The 23,399-nt window shown below is 38.7% G+C and overlaps 2 protein-coding genes across 7 annotated transcripts in view; one reads left to right on the top strand and one right to left on the bottom strand.

Annotated features, from left to right (window-relative positions):
• Kif18a (kinesin family member 18A) overlaps nucleotides 1–10,239 on the bottom strand; it is a 64,869-nt gene extending 54,630 nt beyond the window's left edge. For 2 of the 3 annotated variants that reach the window (XM_075961674.1, XM_075961676.1), the window contains exons 1-3: nucleotides 10,153–10,239; nucleotides 5,822–6,192; nucleotides 4,089–4,246 (exon numbers count right to left, since the gene is read on the bottom strand). In XM_075961674.1, coding sequence (XP_075817789.1) covers nucleotides 4,089–4,246; nucleotides 5,822–6,146 — 483 coding nt within the window. In that variant the 5' untranslated portion in view covers nucleotides 6,147–6,192; nucleotides 10,153–10,239. Of the gene's footprint in view, nucleotides 1–4,088; nucleotides 4,247–5,821; nucleotides 6,193–6,282; nucleotides 6,368–10,152 lie in introns of those variants that run through there. The other variant, XM_075961675.1, reaches the window with a different exon arrangement.
• A 69-nt stretch (nucleotides 10,240–10,308) lies between these two features.
• The window catches only part of Mettl15 (methyltransferase 15, mitochondrial 12S rRNA N4-cytidine), a 172,145-nt gene continuing 159,054 nt past the window's right edge, over nucleotides 10,309–23,399 (top strand). For 2 of the 4 annotated variants that reach the window (XM_075961680.1, XM_075961679.1), the window contains exons 1-2: nucleotides 12,881–13,016; nucleotides 16,380–16,666. In XM_075961680.1, coding sequence (XP_075817795.1) covers nucleotides 16,397–16,666 — 270 coding nt within the window. In that variant the 5' untranslated portion in view covers nucleotides 12,881–13,016; nucleotides 16,380–16,396. Of the gene's footprint in view, nucleotides 10,501–12,830; nucleotides 13,017–16,379; nucleotides 16,667–23,399 lie in introns of those variants that run through there. The other 2 variants (XM_075961678.1, XM_075961677.1) reach the window with 2 other exon arrangements.

Genomic DNA, 23,399 nt, shown 5'->3' with positions numbered 1-23,399 from the left:
GATACCAAAGGGAGATCAAAAGACTGGCTTTGTGGGAGCCTAGGCAGTTTGGATGCTCAACTTACTAGACCTGGATGGAGGTGGGGGTTCCTTGGACTTCCCACAGGACAGGGAACCCTGATTGCTTTTCAGGCTGGGGGGAGACTTAATTGGGGGAGGGGGAGGGAAATGGGAGGCAGTGGCGGGGAAGAGACAGAAATCTTTAATAAATAAATAAATTAATAAAAAAAATTAAAAAAAAAGAAAGAAAAAATAAATAAATAAAAGCACCCCGGAAACCTAAAAAAAAAAAAAAAAAAAAGAATACAGATTGGAAAAGAAGTAAAACTCTCACTGTTTGCTGAATTAACATAGTAATGACAATCTTACCAAAAGCAATCTACAGATTCAATGCAATGCCCATCAAAATTCCAGCAAAATTCTTCAAAGACCCCGAAAGAACGGTACTCAACTTCATATGGAAAAGCAAAAAACCCAGGATAGCCAAAACAATCCTGTACAATAAAAGAACTTCTGGAGGCATCACAATCCCTGACTTCAAACTCTATTACAGAGCTACAGTACTGAAAACAGCCTGGTATTGGCATAAGAACAGACAGGAGGACCGATGGAAATGAATAGAAGACCCGGATATCAATCCACACATCTTCAAACACCTGATCTTTGATAAAGAAGCAAAAAATATCAAATGGAAAAAAGAAAGTATATTTAAGAAGTAGTGCTGGCATTACTAGATATTAACATGTAGAAGAATAAAAATATCACCATGCACAAAACTCAAGTCCAAATGGATCAAATACCTCAACATAAAGCCAGACACACTGAACCTTACAGAAGAGAAAGTGGGAAGTACACTTGAACCCATTGGCACAGGGAACCACTTCCTAAATATAACTCCAGCAGCACAGACACTGAAAGAAACAATCAATAAAGGGAACCTCGTGAAACTGAAAAGCTTCTGTAAAGCAAAGGACATTGTAAACAAGACAAAACGACAGCCTACAGAATGGGAAAAGATCTTCACTAACCCACATCAGACAGAGGTCTGATCTCCAAAATATAGAAAGAACTCAAGAAATTGGACAGCAAAAGATCACATAATCCAATAAAAAAATGGAGTACAGACCTAAACAGAGAACTCTCAACAGAGGAATCTAAAATGGCTGAAAGACACTTAAGGAAATGTTTAACATCCTTAGTCATCAGAGAAATGCAAATCAAAACAATTGAGATTCCATCTTATACCTGTAAGAATGGCCAAGATCAAAAACTCTGATGACAATTTATGCTGGAGACGTGATAGGGAAAAGGGAACACTTCTGCATTGCTGGTGGGAATGCAAGCTGGTACAGCCCTTTGGATGTTAGTGTGGCAATTTCTCAGAAAATTAGGAAACAACCTTCCTCAAGACCCAGTAATACCACTTTTGGTTATAAAACCAAAGGATGCTCAATCGTGTCACAAGGACATGTGCTCAATTATGTTCATAGCAGCTTTGTTTGTCATAGCCAGAACCTGGAAACAACCTATATGTCCCTCGACCAAAGAATGGATAAAAAAAAGTGGTACATTTACACAATGGAGTACTACACAGCAGAAAAAAATGACAGCTTGAATTTTGCAGGAAAATGGATAGAACTAGAAAACATTATTGTGAGTGAGGTAACTCAGACAAAGAAAAACAATTATCACATGTACTCACTCATAGGTGGTTTTGAAACATAAAGCAAAGAAAGCCAGCCTACAAACCACAATCCCATAGAACCTAGACAACAATGAGGACACTAAGATCTAATCTACATGAGAAATAGAAAGTAGAAAAAGACAAGATCTCTTGAGTAAATTGGGATCATGGGGACCTTGGGGGAGAACAAAAGGGGGAAGGGGAGAGGCAGGGAGGGGAGCAGAGAAAAATGTTGAGCTCAATAAATATCAATAAAAAATACAAAAAAAAGGGGACAAAATTTAAAAAAGATCTAAGGGAAATATTCTAACACTAGAAATGTTTAATTAACATTTTCAGTGCTATCAGGGGTTTCTAAAATTCTATTGGAGCAAACAATTACTGTCAGCACCTTTATTGTCATTTGTCAAACACCAGGAGTTCCTGCGAGGCCTCAGAGAATGACAGAGTAGACAAAAGGGTAGTGGCAGCACTAAGGAACTTTGGATGACCAAATTTTCACACTTTGAGCACACAAAAAGGAGTCACAAATGTGAATGTGCTGACACATGAGTACAAGGCCAGGCTAGGCCACATAAAATCTATCCCAAGGAGTGTTTAAGATGGGTCAAAATACACACCAAGAAAGATTGATGATCAAAGTTGGATCCTGCTCATCCCTTAATTGCCCATCTTTATTTCATTCCTTTCAAGACTCAGGGAAAAGAGGGTGGGAGGATTTGAAGAACCAAAGGTGAAGGACAATTTTAAGGAAAGAGATGTTGTAGACACAAGAGGACAGATGTATTGAAATTCAGACCGTGACAGTATTCACAAGATCTGTCCAAGCTCAGCATTTGGCTGAGGAAGTGGGTACAAGGACTCGCCACTACAGAGAAGCTAGTCACAAATGATGCTTCTGGGAAAGTGAAAATCAGTTTTCTTCAAAGGACTGACATTGGGTATACCAACTACACTCTAGAGCAGGTCCATGCTCAGAAATAATTTGTACTCCATGTTTTTAGTGGCTTTTTCTTTTTTGAGAGCATGAACATGAGATTGGGTGGATAGGGAGAGGGGAGAATCTTGGGGGAGTTATGGGATATGAAATAAAGTATGTATTGTATGAAGTCCTATTTTTTTTTTTTGTTTGTTTTTTGGTTTTTTGAGACAGGGTTTCTCTGTGGCTTTGGAGCCTGTCCTGGAACTAGCTCTGTAGACCAGGCTGGTCTTGAACTCACAAAGATCCGCCTGCCTCTGCCTCCCGAGTGCTGGGATTAAAGGCCTGCGCCACCATTGCCTGGCAAAGTCCTATTTTTTTAAAAAAGCACCACACACATTGAAGTTTATGTGTAAAGTCAGCACTCCTAAGGGAGACAAGAAGCAGGGTCTGAAGCCTGAAAGCCAGATAGCTTGGTGTAGTGTGGAAGAAATAAGAGACCCCCTACTTCAACAAGGTGCTAAGACAGAACCAACTCAAAAAAAAAAAAGAAAGAAAAGAATCAATTCCTAAAAGACATCTTCACATCCATACCTGCATTCACATCACATAAAAATTTAAAAAGTTCCCATCCCTCAAATCACAGAAAATACCTACAGTCTACTGACTATTAAATAATCCACGAGTCTATGAGATTGCAACAAAGGGAAAAGGTATCCTTACAGTAAATGCTAAGGAATAAACAGAAGAAATGTTGGTGTCTAAAAAATCACCATTATCTATAATATATTCAAATATGAATCATCAGCAAGCCTGAAAATTCCCTAACAAAATTTATAAAAGTTAACATAATAATAGGAGCAATCAGGTACGCAAGGGAACTGATGCCAGTAGGAAGCACTCAGTACCAGATAATAAACCAAGTCTAATAGAAACAAAAACAAACTGAGGGGCTTATGGCAGTATCATAAAGTACAAAGGAAACAAAAACTGCTCATAAATGAAAGCCAAAGGCATACAAATGAATGTAATTTATGATCTGAAATACTTTCTGGAAAAGGTATTAATAATATAATCATCAAAATTGCATTAAGGTTCATAGATTAGACAATGATAATCACTGTTAATTTCTTGATTTTGATAAACATTCCATGATTGTGGTTTAAAAATTACCTGGTTCAATAAATTTATACCTTAAACAGTACCAGATAATAAATGCACACACAACAGAGTATACTGCAGGTGTAAATTTTAACATATAGGGCACCTCAGTTTTCTGGAAGTTCTTTCTACACACTATTTTTGGAATGTCTCTATACTTTGAAATTAAAATTAGAGTAAGATCATGAAAAACATGCATGATTAGGAATTTTAATGACTGAAAACATTCACATGAAGATCCTGCATAAAATAATTTGAATGGACCGTTGCAACTGAGTAACTGAGTTTTCTCAATGATTAATATTGAGGTTAGTGTCAACTTACCTCTAAATAAGAAACTGCAGTACTACACACTTTTTCTTCTTTAATCTCATCCATGGATTTGAAAAGGTCTAACATTGTTAGGTACATCACTCCAGGCTCATCAGCTGATCCTAGCATTGTGTGAGTCTTCCCAGCTCCAGTGGCACCATATGCAAGTACTGAGGTTTCAATGAAAGGGGAGAGATCAACACTCACTGTTCCTATATAGTAATACTAAATGCAGGCTAGTGCTAGCTCTAACTGATATCCTGAACAGTAACTAACTTAGATCCAATAGGTATCACCTGTTTCTACTTAGCACTAATGTTATTGTGTGCTTCCCACACTGTGACAGGCAGAAGCACCTACTCACTTATTTGCCATCAGAATATGATATCTATCCATATCCCTCTATGGTAGCATGACCATACTGCCTCCACCAAGGCAGACTGTGCTTTAGCAAATAACATGGAGCAAAGCAGGCATAAGTTTGTTGAAATGAACGAATTTCATAAAGGTGATTTATAAAATTGTTCTTTAAATATTGTTTTAGGCAAATTACTCATTTGCACAATTCTATTCATTACCATTAAGAAGTCATGCATTTCTTCAAATGTAAAAGAAATCCACTGAGTTACAAATGAAAACACTCAATACCATATTCAGTCATTAGATTCTCATGTATTAATAACTGATAAAATAGTTTTTGGAATGAATTAAGCTGGTGTTTCACTTTAGCTTATGAAAGAAGTTTTAAGATAGCTAATTAGTATAAAGCCAGAGAGAAACCAAAGAAATGGTATTGACAGAGATCTTTTTTTTTTTTAAAGATAAGGAGGGAGGAATCTTCAAAACATTTGGATACAAGTTAGAACCAGCAGTTCCAACCAATAAACGGCATTTTGTTCTTGATCAAAGATGAAGAGTATCAATTTTCTGTGACCAAACTGAGTAAGACAATCTTAGTGAAACATGTTATAATGTGGAATATGTTAGAGAAAACCCCATAACAACTGACAATTTTAAAAATGAGATACTAGTATGCTAGTATTATGACACTGAATTAACTGGTCTTTTCTCAAAGACTAAATATAGCCTCCCTATGGTATAAGGAATGCTTCTTGGGCTGAAGATCTGCTAAAAAGCACACAACTCTCAAGCGTACCACGTTTTATTTAACCTTTTCATATTAAGGTATCTTATAGATGGTTCTGCAAAGAAACGGCAGGCTGCTTGACAGGGGCAGATGACTGTAGAGGTCAACAGCGGATATACTCGTCAGTTTAAATGGCGACAAATCTGGCACCAATTATAAGAAGCAGATGGCTTAATAAAACTGCAAAGAGTGTTTATAGGGCCAATGGCAAGGCTCCAGGAAGAGAAAGTTTCATTAAGAATAAGCTATGTATGACTACATTTCAAAGAAAGCTTGCACTTAAATTCACTAAAGTTTTCTTTTTAAAATAGAACTTATTTATTTTTATTTTATGTGCATCATTGTTTTGCCTCTATGTATGTCTGGTATGAGGGTGTCAGGTCTTGGAGCTATAGACAGTTGTTAACTGCCAAGTGGGTGCTGGAAATTGAACCCAGGTACTCTGGAAAAGCAGTCAGTGTTCTTAATGACTGAGACATATCGTCAGCCCTACTAAAAGTCTTAAAACTATTGGAATGCTTGTACCTTGAACTTGATTTATTACAAGATTAAAACTGATGTTAGAAAGAAAAATTCAACTTCAAACTGAAACAATTACCTGTGCAATTATATCCATTCAGAAAACTATGAAGAATTGGCTTCGTAGTATGTTCAAAAACTTCCATTTGAGTTGACGTTTCATCAAATACAGCATCAAATACAAACTTAAGATCTTTATTTTGTCTTTTAGTAATATCATAATTTGTAGTTTTCTTTTTGTGAAAAAAACTGACTTCTTCTGGCTTGGGATCAAAAACGAGCATATGTTTATCCACAACATGAACCACTCTATGTAACGCAACTGTTTTTTCTTTTGTGCTCTCGGGACGCACACGAACAACTACTTTCATGTGGTGACATAAATCCTCCTTAGTGACAGACATTTTTAGTTATCTTGATTCCTGCTCACATGAATGCTGGGGCAGTTTTCTGAAATTAAACAGGAAAAAGTCACTATTAGTTTTACTTAAAACCGGCATGTAATAGTTGTTTAAAAGGTAATGTTTATGTTCCACTTACCTAGAAAATGTATTACTGGAGAAATGTATATAGTCCTATAAACTTAAACATCTCCCCAAAATGGCACACATGTACACAAAATCATGGTAAGAATTTCCTGAAATATTAATCACGTTCTTGAGTTTAAACAAAACTCAAACATTAGAGCTGATTCACTTTCTGATTTGACTTTTCAAATGGCTCTAACACAGTTTTAGGTTGGATGATGAAAATGAGCAGAGAAAGATCTTTCTGAATCAGATCAGGGTAATAATGGAAATTTTAGCTTGGGAACTCCTTTTAGTAAAAGTGATCTTGTCTGTAGTCTCTTGGAAGTGTAAAGATGCATCCAGGCTGTCTCTCCCTGCGTGTCAGAGATACAGTGGGTTAGTTCTTAAGTTGTAGTGGCTAGCCAGCACATGTCTGGAGAGGAGAGAAATAGTATACACTACTCATGTATTCAAAGGTCCTATTCTCTGATCTCTTAATGTGCAGTGAGATCATATCTCCTCGGAATATCAGAAGCTATACCCACAAAGCCTCACCAACGTGACTACCTAAACATCAACTGAACAAGGACCACAACAACCTTATGCTGAAGCTCACTACGCCTCACGCTGCTACTCAGAAAACTCGAGGCAACTAAGAACAAATGCAGAAGCTGATTCTCTTCTCTCCTGTAGATTCTGAGCATCCCATTCAGGTCATCAGACTTGGCAGCAAGTAACTTTACCTACTAAGCCACTTTACTGGACACACATGTATATTTCAGGTGGCAAGTCCAAAATTCTGTGTCAGTAACAAGCTTGTGAAAGGGGAGGCTAATGGAGCTGCAAGGCCAGGTTTTGGCATGGTCATTTTAATTAAATCATTTATTTCCTTTATAACTATTTACTTTCAAATGCCTGGATATAATTTTATCTGTAGAGCTCAAAGAATGCTCAAGGGACTCCTTGCTTTCTTGAGCTCCAGCTAGAGAACAAAGAGAAATGAGAAATAAGATCAATTTCTCTTAAAATCTGTAACAGGTTGAAACACAAAGTTACATGTGACATTATTCTTCTTAAGTTCCTTTAAGAGACTGACAGAATTTCTTCCAAAAAAAAAAAAATGTTACTTGACCAATACTTACTGTCTTTTAAAAAACCCACGAAATCCCCAATTAGCTTCAAACTCAGAGGTAAACTCTTAGATCTCATTAAAAATTTGGAAGATTGGCCTCCCTTTACCTAGTTTTATCCTTTTAAACAATGGAAGACTGATTCTATTTTACAGAATTCATGCATTTTCCTACTTCCTGAATACAAGAAAGCAAAGAAAACTGTCTTTCCTCCATACTAGTGACTGAACCCAAGACCTCTGCCCTTCCATAGAGTTCTACTCATGGTTGAATTTTCTTAATCAAATACCTAGGGTGGATAGAAAAATCAAACAAACAGGGCCCATGACACACCTGTAGTTATAGCTACTGAGGAGGCTGAAGAAGGACAGATTAAACCCAGGAACTGGACACCAATGTCCATAACAAAGAGACCACTGACTCAATGAGAACTACATTTAAGACATTTTAAAAATTTGAGTATTTCATACACGTATATAATGTTTTTTGATCAACCTTGCCTATAACCTCACATATTCCCATCACTTTTGCTCAAAATATCCCTACTGAGTCAAAAAATATGTTTAACCCTAAACTCAGCGATCTGCCTGTCTTTGCCTCCCAAGTGCTGGGATTAAAGGCATGTGCTACTACCACCAGGTTCAGATATACATTTTTTCTTCTTTTTCCTTTCTTCTCCTCCTCCTCCTCTTCTTTTTTTCTCTTTCGAGACAGGTTTTCTCTGTAGCTTTGGAGCCTGTCCTGGAACTAGTTCTTGTACGCCAAGTTGGCTTCAAACTCACAAAGATCCGCCTGCCTCTGCCTCTCGAGTGCTGGGATTAAAGGCGTGCGCCACCACCGCCCGACATTTTTTTCTTATTTTTTTCAGATATACATTTCTTAAAGATAATCAATACTTCAATATACTGACATCTTCTGAAATTGATATTATTCATACATTGAAGAGATGCTTTTTTTTCTAACACGGGTAACTAAGAAATTGGGATCTAGGGGGCTGGAGAGATGGGTCAGTGGTTAAGAGCACTGACTGCTCTTCCAGAGAACCCTGGTTCAATTCCCAGCACCCACATGGCAGCTCACAACTGTCTGTAACTGTAGTTTCAGGGAATCCAACATCATGATCACAGACATATACACCAACACACATAAAATATATAAGTTATTAGAAAGAAATTCTATCTAGTTGACTCTTCTTTGTCAGTTTCTGTTTGTTCCAGTGAGACTGTCATAAAGTTCAACCACACTTTATGCATATACTGATGCTCTTTGAATTTCCACATCACTAAGACACCCAAGACTTGGACCTCTGAATACATAAGCAGTGTATAAAGATGTGTGCCACCACCAGCTGGCTTTGCACCACCACCACCTGGGTGCAGTAACTATTCTTAACTATTATGCTTCAAATACTTGCATTACTTCAAAGTGGTGATGACTAGCAATAGTGGTGACAATAAGTCACTCTCTGGCAGGAATTACAGCAAACGCTTTATATTCACGTCATTCAACCATCATTATAATCATGCAATGTCTGTTTATAAACATAGATTTTCCAACTGCTCTTACTAATGAGACAGAAACTGGACCCAGATCCAAATCCAAAACACACAACTACGAAAGAGAAAAGACTGCTTCCAAACAGGGGGACAGAAGTAGAATGCCATAGCTATGAATTATGTCAAACCCATACAATTCTGCTTCAACACTGTTTAGAACAGGGAACTCTCCTCACTTAGAGTTTCTAGCATAAACCTTTCTGTACATTAACTTCAGTGTTAGGGCCACTGATTTGACTGGCTTACAGACATCAGGGCAGAATGACAAGTTGCCACGGAGGGAAGGTCAGCACCGAGAGTGGGCTATCTTTTCCATCGCTCTTCACAGCATTAACACCAGTAACTCACTTATTCGTGTCGTTACTGATTTGCGCTATAACTATAGTGGGACAAGATGCTGTTTAACATAAGAAACCTTGCATATCTGTAACTACGGGTTCGATAACGAGCATACCTCTTACAGCAAATCATTCTCCCTTACTTAAATAGTTCCTACAATATAGTGCATTTAATAGCAAGTGCTATTTATCATTTCCGTGCATTTCATAGTCTAACACTAAGGTTAAAGAAAGCAAACCCAAGGTGGGAACTGGGCGAGGTGCAATGACAACACCAACAAAGTTAGCTTCTTTGTAAGGCCAAGGCCAACGAGATCCTATAGGAAAGGGTTGCAAAAATAGCTCCTTGCCTTCAGGTCTTTCATTATTTTTCTTTGTGGTCCTCGGCAACACAGGTGGGCCGTCAGGGCAGGTCTTGCCCGTTGCTACACCTGAGCTCCGGACTGACCAGTGACCAGAGAGTGGCTGTGTACAAAAGCTCCTCACCTGACAGTAAAGCACAGACGTCGCACAATGACGTGTGCAGCTTAAGCAGGCTACTCCGAATTTGGAATCCGGAAGGAACCTCACACTCCAAGAGGCTGGACTGTCAGTGCCCTCAGTCCAGGTCTGGGAAAGGGGCCAGCTACCCTTTAAAGGGACCTGCTTCCTCTCGGGGCTCGAAGGCGAAGCCCTGGGACCTCGGGGTTGGCAATGGCGGGCCGAGTCGTGCCGCCTCAAACAGGCAGCCCCGGGTCCTTCCCGCCGGGGGACTAAGGGGACCCGGGTCCCGCACTCCGCGCCCAAAGCTCCTCTGTCCGCAGACCTGACCGCCACCGCCGGACCCTCCACTCCCGAGACCGAGAACCCGTCCCCAGACGGTGCCCAGCTCACTCACCTAGAGAAAGCGTCCGCGGAAACTTGGCGGAGAAGGCTTCCAGGCGCTCCAGGCACAGCCACAAAATTCAAACCCAAGCTAGCTTCCTCAGCGACGTGTATCATTGGCTGCCGCTCTGCTGACGTCATCACGTCGGACGTTGCCAAGGCGTCTCGCAGTTTGGCGCCTGAGGCCGGGCCTCCCAGGCCGGTGGGTGGGTGGGGGGGGGGGGGGAAGCGGCTTTTCTGGGCGTCTCCGTGGCAACGCGCGCGATCGTTTCCGGGAGCCGCTGGCGGAGTGGGCGGAGCTAGGGCGGAGGTGCAGGTGGGAAGCCACCTGGGAGCCGTAGTTTGGTCGCAGACCCTGGGAGTGAGTAGGTTCCCGCGGTGTGGGGTGGTGTGCTTCTCCTTCGGGGCAGAAGGCGTGTTAAAGGGCATGGGTTATTTTGTCCTTTTTTTCCTTTCTGGTTACTCAGGTTTCCAAGGATTAGGTCTCATGCTATGAAAGGTATAGGGCTTCTACCTGAATTAATTATAAGTTCAAGACTTCTGGCTCCAGGTCCTAAGTCGTCCTGCAGGGTTTCCTGGCCTGTTCTCGTTATGGTTGACTGAAAATATTTGGTAATTTGACGGCTTTTTACATGTTCAAGGACGACATTACAAAATAAAAAAAAATCACTTAATGATATTGGCTTAGTACATTATTCGACCAGGTTGTTGTTGAATGTTATTCTAGATTGTATTATTTCTGAATGTATACTTTAGAACGAAAAATGCATGGAAACAAGGGAAATATTTTTTGTGAGAAACTCATTTTTAATTTGGCAGGGTATTTTGCATTTTATATTTGTATTGTGCCTAGGCAAGCCCCCTATCATCCTCAGCCCTTGAGATAAATTTAGTATTCTGATGTTAATTTCATTGCTGTTGTTTATATGACTGTCCATTTACTTAGCAATTATTACTTGATGATTTTAGGAACACATTAGTCCATAATGAAGTCAATGTCTCTGCTCTCCTGGAGGTTAGATTCCAGTTGATTGAATATCACTGTAAACTTGTGGATGTTTCAGTATAGTGCATTCTCTCTCTTCCTTTCTCTCTGTCTCTCATATCTCTGTTTCATATTTTGAGACAGAGTCTTGGCTGGCCTTGCTATGTAGCTAAGGCTGGCCCAGAACTCAGAGATCTCCCTGCCTCTGCCTCACAAGTGTTGGGATTAAAGGCGTGCACCACCACACCCAGCAGTACAGGCTACTGGTAGTGGAATTTTGTGTTGAAAGCTCACAGATTATAATGGAAAGTCCCTATTTCTATTGAAGAAAATCAGGAACATTGCAAGCTATATATCATGCGTGTTCTATGAGTTTTCCTGAGTCCTGGATAGTCCAGCAATAAAGTGACTACTTATTTTTGGTTGAATTAAATGTACCAACTAATGACATCATTTGTGTTGTACTGGGTTTGGCAATAAAATTGAGAAGAGTTAATTTTATTTTAAATACTCCTTCACACCTGGCAATGGTGGCACATACCTTTAATACCGGCACTCAGGAGGTAGAGACCGGTGGATTTTTGTGAGTTCCAGGCCAACCTGGTCTACAGAGCAAGTTTTAGGACAGGCTCTAAAGATACACAGAGAACTCTGTCTCTAAAGACCAATAAAATAAAACAAAATCCCTCAATCTATAGTAGTTGGCCTTTGGTGTCCCAGGCATATTATTAACTCCTTACATATTGCTTCACATTAGTCTCAAAACAGACTAAGAGTCAGGCGGTCGTGGCCCATGCCTTCAATCCCAGCATGCAGGAAGACAGAAACAGGCAGATCTCTGTGTGTGAGGTCAGCTGGGTCTACAGAGTGAGTTCTAGGACAGCCAGCCAGAGATACACAGAGCAACCTTGTCTCGAAAAACCAAGCCAAGCCAAAACAACAACAAAAACAGACAGTAAGAAAGAGATATGTTTTGATTTTATTGCAAGAAAACTGAAGTGTTAGAAAAATCTCTATTTGTCTTGTAAAACCAAAATCCAGCTATTTGTATTTAAAATACTTTTTGTCAAGTGTCTATAAAATGATATTTTAATCTAGTTTGAAAATGTTTATCTTGCCATCTTGCAAAATTGGTTAATAAATAAGGCACATAAATCTCAGTTTTTGCTTTTTACATCCACACTGTATAGATTTCTTAGTGATACAGGTGTAGCCACACCTAATCCAAATACTATAAGTTTAGTTTCAGTTCCCCATTGCATTTGCTCTATAGTAGTGTTCAAATTATGCAATCTATACTCTTGAGGAATCTTGCATTTGATTAAAACAGTGGTTTTGGCAATACAATCACTGCCATTATTGTGGGGTTGGCAACTCATGAGTTTGGCAGAAGGAACAACAGGACAAGAGAACCTCCTGCTTTCTAACGAAATGAAAGGGGTGGGGGGAAGAACCAAAGCTTTCCAAATGTGCAGGGCTAAGAAGATCGAAATTTCCATCTTTGGTTAGAAACTGGCAATGATGTATGGAGCCATTACAAAACTTTTAGTCGACCGAAGAGAAAAGTGAAAGTTACTTTTAAGGTTGCGACGGACTTTTGGCTTTTAAAATCCTTAAAGGTGTGTTTAAACTTGGCAATGGTGAGATCTTATTTTCCTGGGAAAGTCTTTTGGAAACCTTTGACCCTCAACACCTTTTTCCGGCAGGTGCTGGGAGTAACGGAACGAAAGTCAGACAGACTTCAGTTGCCCCGACGGATTGGAGCCCATCAGTCCGTCGTGACAAGTTTTCCCCCACCCCCGACCTAGATGTATGCAAGTCCAGGTTCTTCTGCTTCCTAGTGTCGCGGCTGGCCCAACTTACAGGCTGACTGAGGACTCTTCTTTCCTCAGGTGAGGAGAAGGCAGCGAGTGGCTAGTTCTGGGATGGAGACGGTGCTCTTGGTTTAGGGGTTTTGGGAATCCTATCTCCACCCAGCAAAGGAAGTAGAAGCCCCTCCCCCAACTGCTTGGTGTCTGCTTGTCAGCCTGACTGTGAAGATTGCCCAGGACTGGCTGGAATCGGATGACAATGGGTGCCTTCCTCCCCCTTCCACTTCCCTCTGCCTCCCCGCCAGCCCGCTGGTCGCGTTTTTAGCATTAAAATTACATTTGTAACAACATTTTCTCTCTGGGTAGACTAATCATAGTGAGGGTTAGCAGCCCGAAGGAAGTACTCTTTATAGTCATCGGTTTGTAGTCCCACAATTAAAAAAGTTACCTGGTCAATTTTGTGGTCTCCATAACTTAAGATGACTTTGCTGGTGTCGAAGAGTGAAAAGATTTCCCTACAACACACTGCAGTCTGCTTTAGAGGCCAGGTTTACTGACTCGCAAGAAACTAAACAACCTTCCGAGGTTGCAAAGGGATCTGTTTGTTTTGGTAGGTAGACGGGGCTACGAGGATGGAATTTCCTTTAGTTTGTACTCAATAATTTTTAGGGCACCATCTCAACAAAGTGGGATCCTACAAACAATCTCAAGGCTACAAATAATCATTTGCAGTCCCTTCTCCGTGTTTGCCTAGGTTACAAGCTAGTTAGTTCATAACAAGAAAAAAAGATTAGACTCGAAACAGTAGTCGATCACCCCTTTAATCCCAGCACTTGGGAGGGAGGCAGAGGTAGGTGGAGGTCTGTGAGTTCTAGGCCAGCCTCCTCTACAGAGATAGTTCCAGGATAGCAAAGGCAGTGCAAAGAAACTCTGTCTCAATAAATTGGGAGCATGGGGATCATGGGAGAGGGTAGAAGGGGAGGGGAGAGGAAGGGAAGGGAGCAGAGAAAAATGTATAGCTGAGTAAAATCAATTAAAAAGAAAAAAGAAAAAAAAAACTGTCTCAAAAACAAACAAGTAAAAAAACGTGACTTTACCTTGAACATAATTGAATGAATGCATAAAATTTGAGTACAATAAAGAATAAAATGCTGATGCAAACAATTTTGCATCCTTTTTTTTGTTTTATTTCCACATTATTTTGAGTTTTTCATTGACAGCAGTGCTTCCTGTAAAAAATACAGTTAAAATCTGGACAAGGGGCTGGAGACATGGCCCAGTGATTGTTTGTACTGTTGAAGACCAGAGTTCAGTTCCCAGCCCCCAGATCATTCTACCCACTACTGCCACTAGCTCCAGCTTTGGGGAATACCATGCCTCTAGTCTCTATTGGCACTTGTATTCATTTGAACCCCCAAAGATAAAAATAAGTTATTAAAACTGTTAGAACATAGAGTATAGGCTGTTTGCATATTCCAGATTCCATTCTTTTGCCTGATGCATGGAGTTCCGTTTGTTGGTCTATTAGTTCCAAGTAGAGCAAAGCCAAGATATAGGAGGCATTTTCCATTAAAAATATAATTTGTGAGCTACTATATATACAGTCAGTGTAGTGTACCATTAAATTATATATGTACATTAAAGTAGTTGCGTTGGGTTATGTTTATAACACTGAAAATAAAGATTTTAGGCTCTGAAGATAGATCCTTTGCACTGTAGTTACAGTTATAGCTCTGGATATGGGGTAAGCAATTTAGTTTCTTCAATTATAATATAGCAATAACTACACTCAATTCCAAGAACTATGATAGATTACATGAGGTAGAACATAGTTTTTACATAGAGTTATTGTCACTTAGTGCTGAATAAAAATTAGTTATTATCTTGAAAAAAGGTCTATCAAATTAAAGGGTACTTGTGCTTGGCTTTTTAAAGTTATCTGGAGAATTTAAAGAATAACTAACAATTTGGTAAATTTGTTGGTGCTTCAGAACTCGAAATTCACTTTAGAGTTTTATTTCTAGTTTCTTTGGCACCTCCATATTTTCGCTATTTCTTATTGGCACATAATTCAGTGAATTATTTCTAAAGCATATTTGATGCTACCTTTAGGGTAGCATCTTACTCATGCTCTATCTATTTAACATATGCACATACATTTGTATTGCATTCTGTTTTCGTCAATACATATGAATTATTTTACTTTCTATTACAAAAGGAAAGGGAGACATTTATATAGGACATTTATAGTTCTTCAAGTAATTTGAAAATGCAAATTTAGTGGGTGTAATCAGACGAGATTGATAAAAACATTTATTTTGTGAAATCTGGAATGTATTCACTGGTCTGTGTGTTCTCCCTCTACCCTCCACTGAAACACTTGGTAAGCACTTATTGTTCATTTGATTTTATGCATATAAATCATCTCCAGGATTGAAGGGAAGAGGGAAGAAATGAATACCCAAATGTGCCCTGTTGAGCGTTAAGCTGTAGCTTGACTCAGTGTGTGCTTCCTGGGTACAGGTTGTGCTGAGGCTGTCTTGTCAGAGACCCTTTTGACAGTCTGCAAGATTTTCACAGTGATCGTATTTTCTTGTCTGGCCTCCATGTTTACTCATTTCCAGTGCCAGGCTTCTCAAAGCTAAGTTGAATGTATTAATTTAGCACTGAGAACAATAAGTGAAACAACAGGAAACAAAAGATGAACCAAACCTAAAATAAAATATTTATATTCTCTTTCCTGCTCTAGTTTAACTTTTAGACAAGATTGGGTGAGCCCTGGGTACTATGGCCATAAACCAAGTTTAACTTTTAAATAAATATTTTTAAGGTTTTTAAATCTACTCTTTAGAACTAATTAATAACTATATTGCAGAAAATGGGTTACCAATTTTCATACTGATGAGGGGTAAAAATGGATGGTTTTAAAATTCATAAAGCCACTGTAAAAGTTATATTTGTTTAATTGGTTAATTATTTTTCGCAGTTCAGGTTGTCCTCCAGCACCCCTCTTGCTTGAGGTTTGGAATTGTAGATGTAGTTATGGTGCCCAGTGAGAAATTACATTTAAATTATGTTTGTGTGTTCACTTGGGTTTCTTGTTTCATGTGAAGAAGGCAGTCACCTTTGCTAGCTTAGATGATGAGTCTTAAATGTTTTATTTGTGTATTAAACAGTTTATGTTAATGAGCTTTCTCCTAAATAGTGTGTCTTTTAAAAAAATTAGAAACTGGGTTGGAAAGATGACTCAACAATTAAGAACTCTGGCTGCTCTTAAGGAGGACATGGGTTCAATTCCCAGCATCCACATGGCAGCTCACAACTGTCTGTAACTTCCAATCCAGGGAATCTGACAGTTTCACATAGACATACGTGCAAGCAAAGTACCAGTGCATAAAAAAGATTAAAAGCCCCAAATCATCAATTTTTAATTTTTTCTTCTAGATTTTTTGATCTTCAGAATGCTTCGATATTCATGTTTTTTTAGAATGTACAAAGGACTGTTTTACTGCTGGGTGGAGTCCGGTGCATTTAATTTGGGTGTCTGTCCCCAAGCAATGCACACTTCAGCAGCCGTGCATACTGAATGTGAATCTCAGGAAGAGACAGCTCTTTGTGGCACTAGGAGCATTCATAGATCTGCAGAGAAAGATTCTGAAGCCATGGCTAAACTGCATATTCCAGTAATGGTGGATGAAGTTATTCATTGCTTGACACCTCGAAAAGGGCAGGTGAGTTGATTTTTTAAAATCATTGTCATTTTTTATTGGGTTGTAAGTCACTATTTAAAAGTATATAATTGGGTGTTATTTAGTATATTGATGTGCTTATGAAGTCATCACTATCGTCTAGTTAGGAATTTTTTAGTACATGGATAAGCCTCATATCCATTGGCAGTTGGTCTTTTGTTTACTTTTCTCTGGACCTTCAAAACCCCTAAGCTATTTTATGTCATTTTGGATTGACCTAAAGTATGTTTTGTGCTTACATTCTTTGACTTACTGCTTTTTAAAGATTTACCCATGTTGTAGAATGTTGTGATTTCTTTTTTTTTTTACTTTTATCCATTTGTATGTATATGCATGCATGCTTGTGATTTTGGGCCTCAAATCCAGAGTTTCACATATACTAGTTAGTGCTTTCTCACTGAGCTACATCCACAGCCCTGCTTTGTTCTTTTTTACTGTAGATTTCTCCATGATATGGCTATAATGTGCTTTGTCAGCCATTTGTCTTTGGCTCTGATTATGTTAGTTACTATTTTCTGTTTATCATATTCGCACATTTTATGAAGATTTGTACACAAGATTTTGTGTGAATGTATGATTTTAATTCTCTTATATAGTGATTGGCAGGTTAGAATCTGAGAAATTATTTACCTGAGTTGTTTAGTTTTACCAGATCACAGCTGTCAGAATCATATATACTTGCTGAGAGGTTGAGTATGAAAACTCAATTCCAAACAGTTTCTTGAGGATTTTATAATCTTTTTAAAGAGTGATTAGAGATAAGATCGCGTTCAGAATCCCTGTTCCTATTTTCTTAGCTCTACATTCCCAGTACCCATCTGTGTCATGCCGAAATCTCCAGAGATTCTAAACCAATTGAGAGAGAGTGTGTGTGTGTGTGTGTGTGCATCCTTATTTCTCTAATAAAACACCTGAAGCTTGATGAATTGTAAGGGAAGGTGATATGCATAGCTCTGTAGTAGAGGCTGGAAATCCACCTACATTGGCAGTTGCTATCCTGGAGACTTCCTTGTCTGTATCACATGGTAGTGAATGGAATTGTGCATGTCACATGGACGAGAGAGAGACTGAATGGTGAGATGGGTAGCTGAACCATGAGGAGAGACCTCATGTCATATTTGTTTATTCCAAATGTCATGTAAGAAGTATCATTTTCTTCTGAGATCAGTATGACTCTAATCCTCCTGCAAGGACAGTGTTTGAAATTCAAGGACCTCTTAACATTACCACAACAGAGAACGAGCTTCCAGCACATTAACCCTTGGGCAAGAAATTAGATGTCTACTATTTGAACACTCTCTCTCTCTCTCTCTCTCTCTCTCTCTCTCTCTCTCTCTCTCTTTCTCTCTCTCTTTCTCTCTCTGTGTGTATTTGTATAATAATACCATTGTTTTGCAGAGGGATGTGTTTTAGTACACTTTGTGTGCTAGGAAACGTGGTGTCAAACTGTGTGTGTGTGTGTGTGTATACCTGTGCCTAGTAATTCTTACTATTACTATAGATCTTAGCAATTGTAGCAATCATGTTTGTCTTTCCTTATTAAGTCATGACTTTTTACCTCTTCACTTACTTTTTGACTTCACTTTGTCTGAATTCCAGTATCACAGTACTCGTCGAATTTAGAGGCCATGATGTAGTACATGAAGGGTTACAAGCAGTTAATTACAAGCAGCACAGACAATGAAGGCAGATGATAAGTATTAGACAGTAGGTAGCATGTATAATGTGGATTCAATGTCTTAGATGGGGGGAGAAGAATAGGCTGGCATGAGATTCTTCTCATTCTGCTTCATGGCTGGGCAATTTAAAGTTAGAATCACTGACATCTGACTGAAATTATGGGAAGTGAATGGCAGATGAGGGAAGACTGTGGATGTGGAGTAGGGGAGGGAGGGAGGGTAGTAGGGAGAGTGAGAGTGCTGAGGGGGCATGGAGGGTGGGAGAGAGATGGAGAGATGTTACAGAATTGACATATACAAGTTACAGAGTCCTTTATCTACAGGAGTGCTTGACAGGTTGGAGACCCAGGGAAGTAACTTCTTCTTCTTCTTCTTTTTTTTTAAATTTTGGAGACAGGGTTTCTCTGTAGCTTTGGTGCCAGTCCCCTTGTAGACCAGGCTGGCCTTGAACTCACAGAGATCCGCCTGCCTCTGCCCTCCTAGTCCTGGGATTAAAGGCCACCACCCGGAGGGAAGTAACTTCTTAAGGAAGGTGTCATTCAGTTTGTTCTAGTAAGTTTTTTTTCTGTCCATATTATGGAAGGTAATTATTTGTTTTGCTTAGAGCCTGCCAATTAAAATATTTCTATTTTTCTAATACTACCTTCACAGAAACTTCTAGACTAATGTTTGATCACATTCTGGACACTTTGACTTGATTATATTGATTTAAATGTATAAATTGAATATATTTATATATTAGTAAGATAGATCATCCCTATCTTACTAATAGTTTTGTAGGCAGGATTAAAAGAAATTTTGTATGAAACATGTTAATGTATAGGGAGGTTATATAGATGTTACACATATAACCTTCTGATAATTTACTATATATATATCTATATTTATGTATTTAAATTAGTCCTTTCATTTTCTTTCATTTTTCTTTTTTTCTTAATAATTTTTTAGTACAGTCTTTTCTCATTTTGCATAGCTATCCCTGTACCTACTCCCTCCCTTCCTCCCACAAGGGTAAGGCTTCCCATGGGGAGTCAACAAAGTTTGACACTTCACTTTGAGGCAAGACCAAGGCCCTCCCCACTATGTCTAGGCTGAGCAAGGAATCCCTCTGAAGAGAATGTGCTCCAAGACACTAGCTCAAGCACTAGGGATAAATCCTGGTCTCGCTACCAATGCCCCCACAGACTGCCCAAGCCTCACAACTGTCCCCCACATTCAATAGACCTAGTATGACTCTATGCAGGTTCCACTGCTGTCAATCCTTTCCATGCAAATGGATGAAACTAGAAAAAACAACGTGAGTGAGGTGACCCAGATCCAAATAAACAAACATGTTATGTACTCACTCATAAGTGGATAGTAGGTGTAAAGTGAAGAAAAACAAAGTAAACGATCCCAAAGAAGCTAGGTAATAAGGAGAACCCTAAGAGAAATATATATGAATCCCTTTCTGAAGGGGAAACAGACAAGATCTCCTTAAAACATGGGGACTATGGGGGAATGGTGGAAGGAGAGGGGAAAGGGAGAAGGGTCCTTTCATTTTAAAAGCATTCCTAAGGCTGGACCTACTGGCTTATTCCTTTAATCCCATAGTTTGGGAGGTAGAACCAGGTAGATATCTATGGGTTTGAGGCCAGCCAGGTCTACATAGTGAGATGCTCTTTCAGTAATAGCAATAATAAAGTGTGTGTGGGGGGAATCACACATTGCTTCTCCCAGTATATGGGAGACATGTTGTTTCGTGGTTAAGAGCAAGTATTCTAGAATTATGTGTAGCTTGGACAGTGCAGGCACAAACAGAATCTTTGCTATCTTTACTAGTTTTTAGAGATTTCCTTAAGTAAAAGCAAATACCAGTGATAGAGGGCATATTTGTTTTATCATAAAAGTATTTCTTTGTTTTTTTTTTTGTTTTTTTTTTTTTTTTGTTTTTTTGTTTTTTCGAGACAGGGTTTCTCTGTGGCTTTTGGAGCCTGTCCTGGAACTAGCTCTGTAGACCAGGCTGGTCTCGAACTCACAGAGATCCGCCTGCCTCTGCCTCCCGAGTGCTTGGGATTAAAGGCGTGCGCCACCATCGCCCGGCTATCATAAAAGTATTTCTTAACTTACCCCAGGAATTAAATAATTAACAAATTTTTTCTGGCCTTTTCAGAAGAGTTCATGTATGTAAAGCCTTCAGTGAATGCTGTCAAATAGTAGGAACTCTAAATAATTGTACATTTTAACTTAAATACATTCACAAAGTCTAAAACATACTCTTGCATACAACTTCATCAGGAAAAATTTTATTTCCCATACAGATTGATAATGGAAAGATAAAAAGTCCATGTTAAAGTACAACTTATGCATCATCTTAGCCAGGGGACTGGGAATTAGTTCTAAATATACTTAAATTATTGAAATATATATGTTGTATCTTATGCACACATACACAGTAGCGAAAATATCCAGTGGGGACTGTATGTGAGTGGCTTCTATTTGATTTCTGGACTTCAACAATGAAGCACATTTTGTCAGTTTGCTGTTCTCACCTGGGAGTAATAACATTTATTTTGTACTTACCCATGTAGTAGAAAAAGAAACAAAGAAACCGTACCGACTTCACTAGTAAATCTTTACTATACTTTCTTTGCTCACAACTAAATGGAGCAAACATAGGTGATTCTACAACTTGACCCACACTGTTGTTTCATTTTGTTCAGGTTCTTGGGAAAAATTGAATCCTATTTTATTTTGACATTTCCACTGTTCTGATCTCAGTTTGATATTCCAGGAACTTTTAATAGAAAGTTTAATTTTATGAATGTTATTTCTGAAAATTTTCAAGTGAGGCACACATAGAGATAATGTTATTTTTACCTTTTTAGCTGTCTGGCAGGCAGCTTTATTCACTATTCCCTTAATCCTCAAGTAATAAAGAGCTGGTGACAGTCCTTGGACACGAAAGGTCTTCATTTCATTCAGAATCCATTATTTGCTCCTCTCCTTCCTGTGCCTTTTCCCCAAATCATTTTACTTTGTGAACTATGAGTCATACATTCACTTGTACCTTGCACCCACTTAATTATTTTTTTCTACATCTCCTTCAATGATGAATTTAGAGATGAAACTTTTGATCATAACAGGAACTTAAAAAAGCACCTTGTTTTAAGTGAAATCTAGTGTAACAAGTCTTTCTTTGTCCTTTCAGCCAGCTCCCAAATGATGACGTGGAGACTTCTTGATTATGATAGCTCAACGTATAACTTAGGCTTGTTTCTAACTCGGTTTTATAGCTTAAATTAACCTATTTATATTAATCTATGTTCTGTCACTTGGCATTACCTCTCTTCCATCTTGTATCTCCTGTTTCCTTTCCATTTCTCCGGGTGTCTCCTGTGGGCCTAGATTTCTCCTCTTCTACCTATTTTTCTCTGGAAATCCTGCCTATATCTCCTGCCTAGCTATTGTCCATTCAACTTTTTATTACACCAACAACAGCAATACAGTGTAAAAATATCCCACAACAGTCCAGGGGGAATCAGCCTGGAATGAAGCCTTGAACTCTAAACTTACTGGGAGATGCTTCATATCTAAACTGTAACACTTTCCTAGTACACTGAGATCTATGAAGTCTTGGATAGGTGTGTCTTGATTACTATCACAAATCCTGTCCTTAGCTTAGCCTCATATTGGTTTTACTAATGATGTTTTATGTGAGTGAATTAAAGTCAAATCAGAAGACTATATGTAAGTCAGTAAGAAAAATAATGTCCCTTGGTGCTTAAGTAGCTTCTATGGCTTTTATAGAATTTCAATCTGTGTGTGGCAAGCTTGTCCAGTGAAATAACTGGGGAAAATATGGTAAGTAAGCAGAAGAGAAGCCAACTGAACTGACAAGTGTAGGTCATGATGGCCAGTTATAAATATTTTACAAATGTAAGTATTTATTTTAATATTCTAAAATTTAATAACAATTTTTATAATAACTAGATTTGCTGGTTATGCTACTAACATGGATAAGTTGTTCATTTTTTTTGTTTTGTTTTTTTATACAGTTTTTTATTGAGCTCTACATTTTTCTCTGCTCCCCTCCCTGCCTGTCTTCTCTCCCATCAATTCTCCCCCGAGGTCCCCATGCTCCCAATTTACTCAGGAAATTGTGTCTTTTTCTACTTTGTACTTCCCGTGTAGATTAGATCTATGTAAGTCTCTCTTAGTTTCCACATTGTTGTCTGGGTCTGGGATTGTGGTTTGTAGACTGGCTTTCTTTGCTTTATGTTTCAAAACCACCTATGAGTGAGTACATGTGATAATTGTCTTTCTGTGTCTGGGTTACCTCACTTAAAATAATGTTTCGCGTTCCATCCATTTTCCTGCAAAATTCAAGCTGTCTTTATTAAGTTGTTCATCTTATTGATATGTTCATATCAATATGCATAGCCAAAGGACTGGACACTAAACCTCATTCTAAATGTCAGGCAAGCTCTTGGCCATTCAGCTAAACCTCTTGAAGTCCCCAGACCCATAATTCTTTTCTATAAATGAATTCCTATTTTTATAGTATGTTTAAGATTAGTAGCAAACGTTTGCTTAAAAATCTCTAATTTTCAATAGAGAACAAACATCAAAGAGAAAATGCTGAGATGTTTTCCTTCGTCAAGTTCTGAAAGCTTATGGCAGCAAGGAGGAGCATATTTTGTTCAACACTGAATTAATTCTTGGAGTTGCTAACTCTTGGAGGACAAGGCCAGTGGTGCCTCCTGGTCACAGAATGTACTTCTGTTTTCTATCTTAGCATTTCAGATAGAATAAACTATCAGGAGATAGTGGTTTTATTCCCTTTTTAAAAAAATGTAGGTTCTCTGGGGAATTTTTTCTCATTGCATTCTACCTTTCAAGAATGTTTGTATCTTTAAAATATCATGTAGCATGTTCAGTGGCCTTTATATTGGATTGTTTTCTGAGTGTGGTAATTCTAGTGCTGTGCAGGTAAATGTGTATCTTTCAGCTCCATGAGTATGGGTTGGCTGTATCCTTCTAAGGACTGCTCTCAA

Source organism: Microtus pennsylvanicus, chromosome 2 (genome assembly GCF_037038515.1).
Source record: "Microtus pennsylvanicus isolate mMicPen1 chromosome 2, mMicPen1.hap1, whole genome shotgun sequence".
Taxonomy (NCBI): Eukaryota; Metazoa; Chordata; class Mammalia; order Rodentia; family Cricetidae; genus Microtus; species Microtus pennsylvanicus.
The sequence above is the reverse complement of the archived record's forward strand: the minus strand, read 5'-3'. Positions and strand labels throughout refer to the sequence as shown.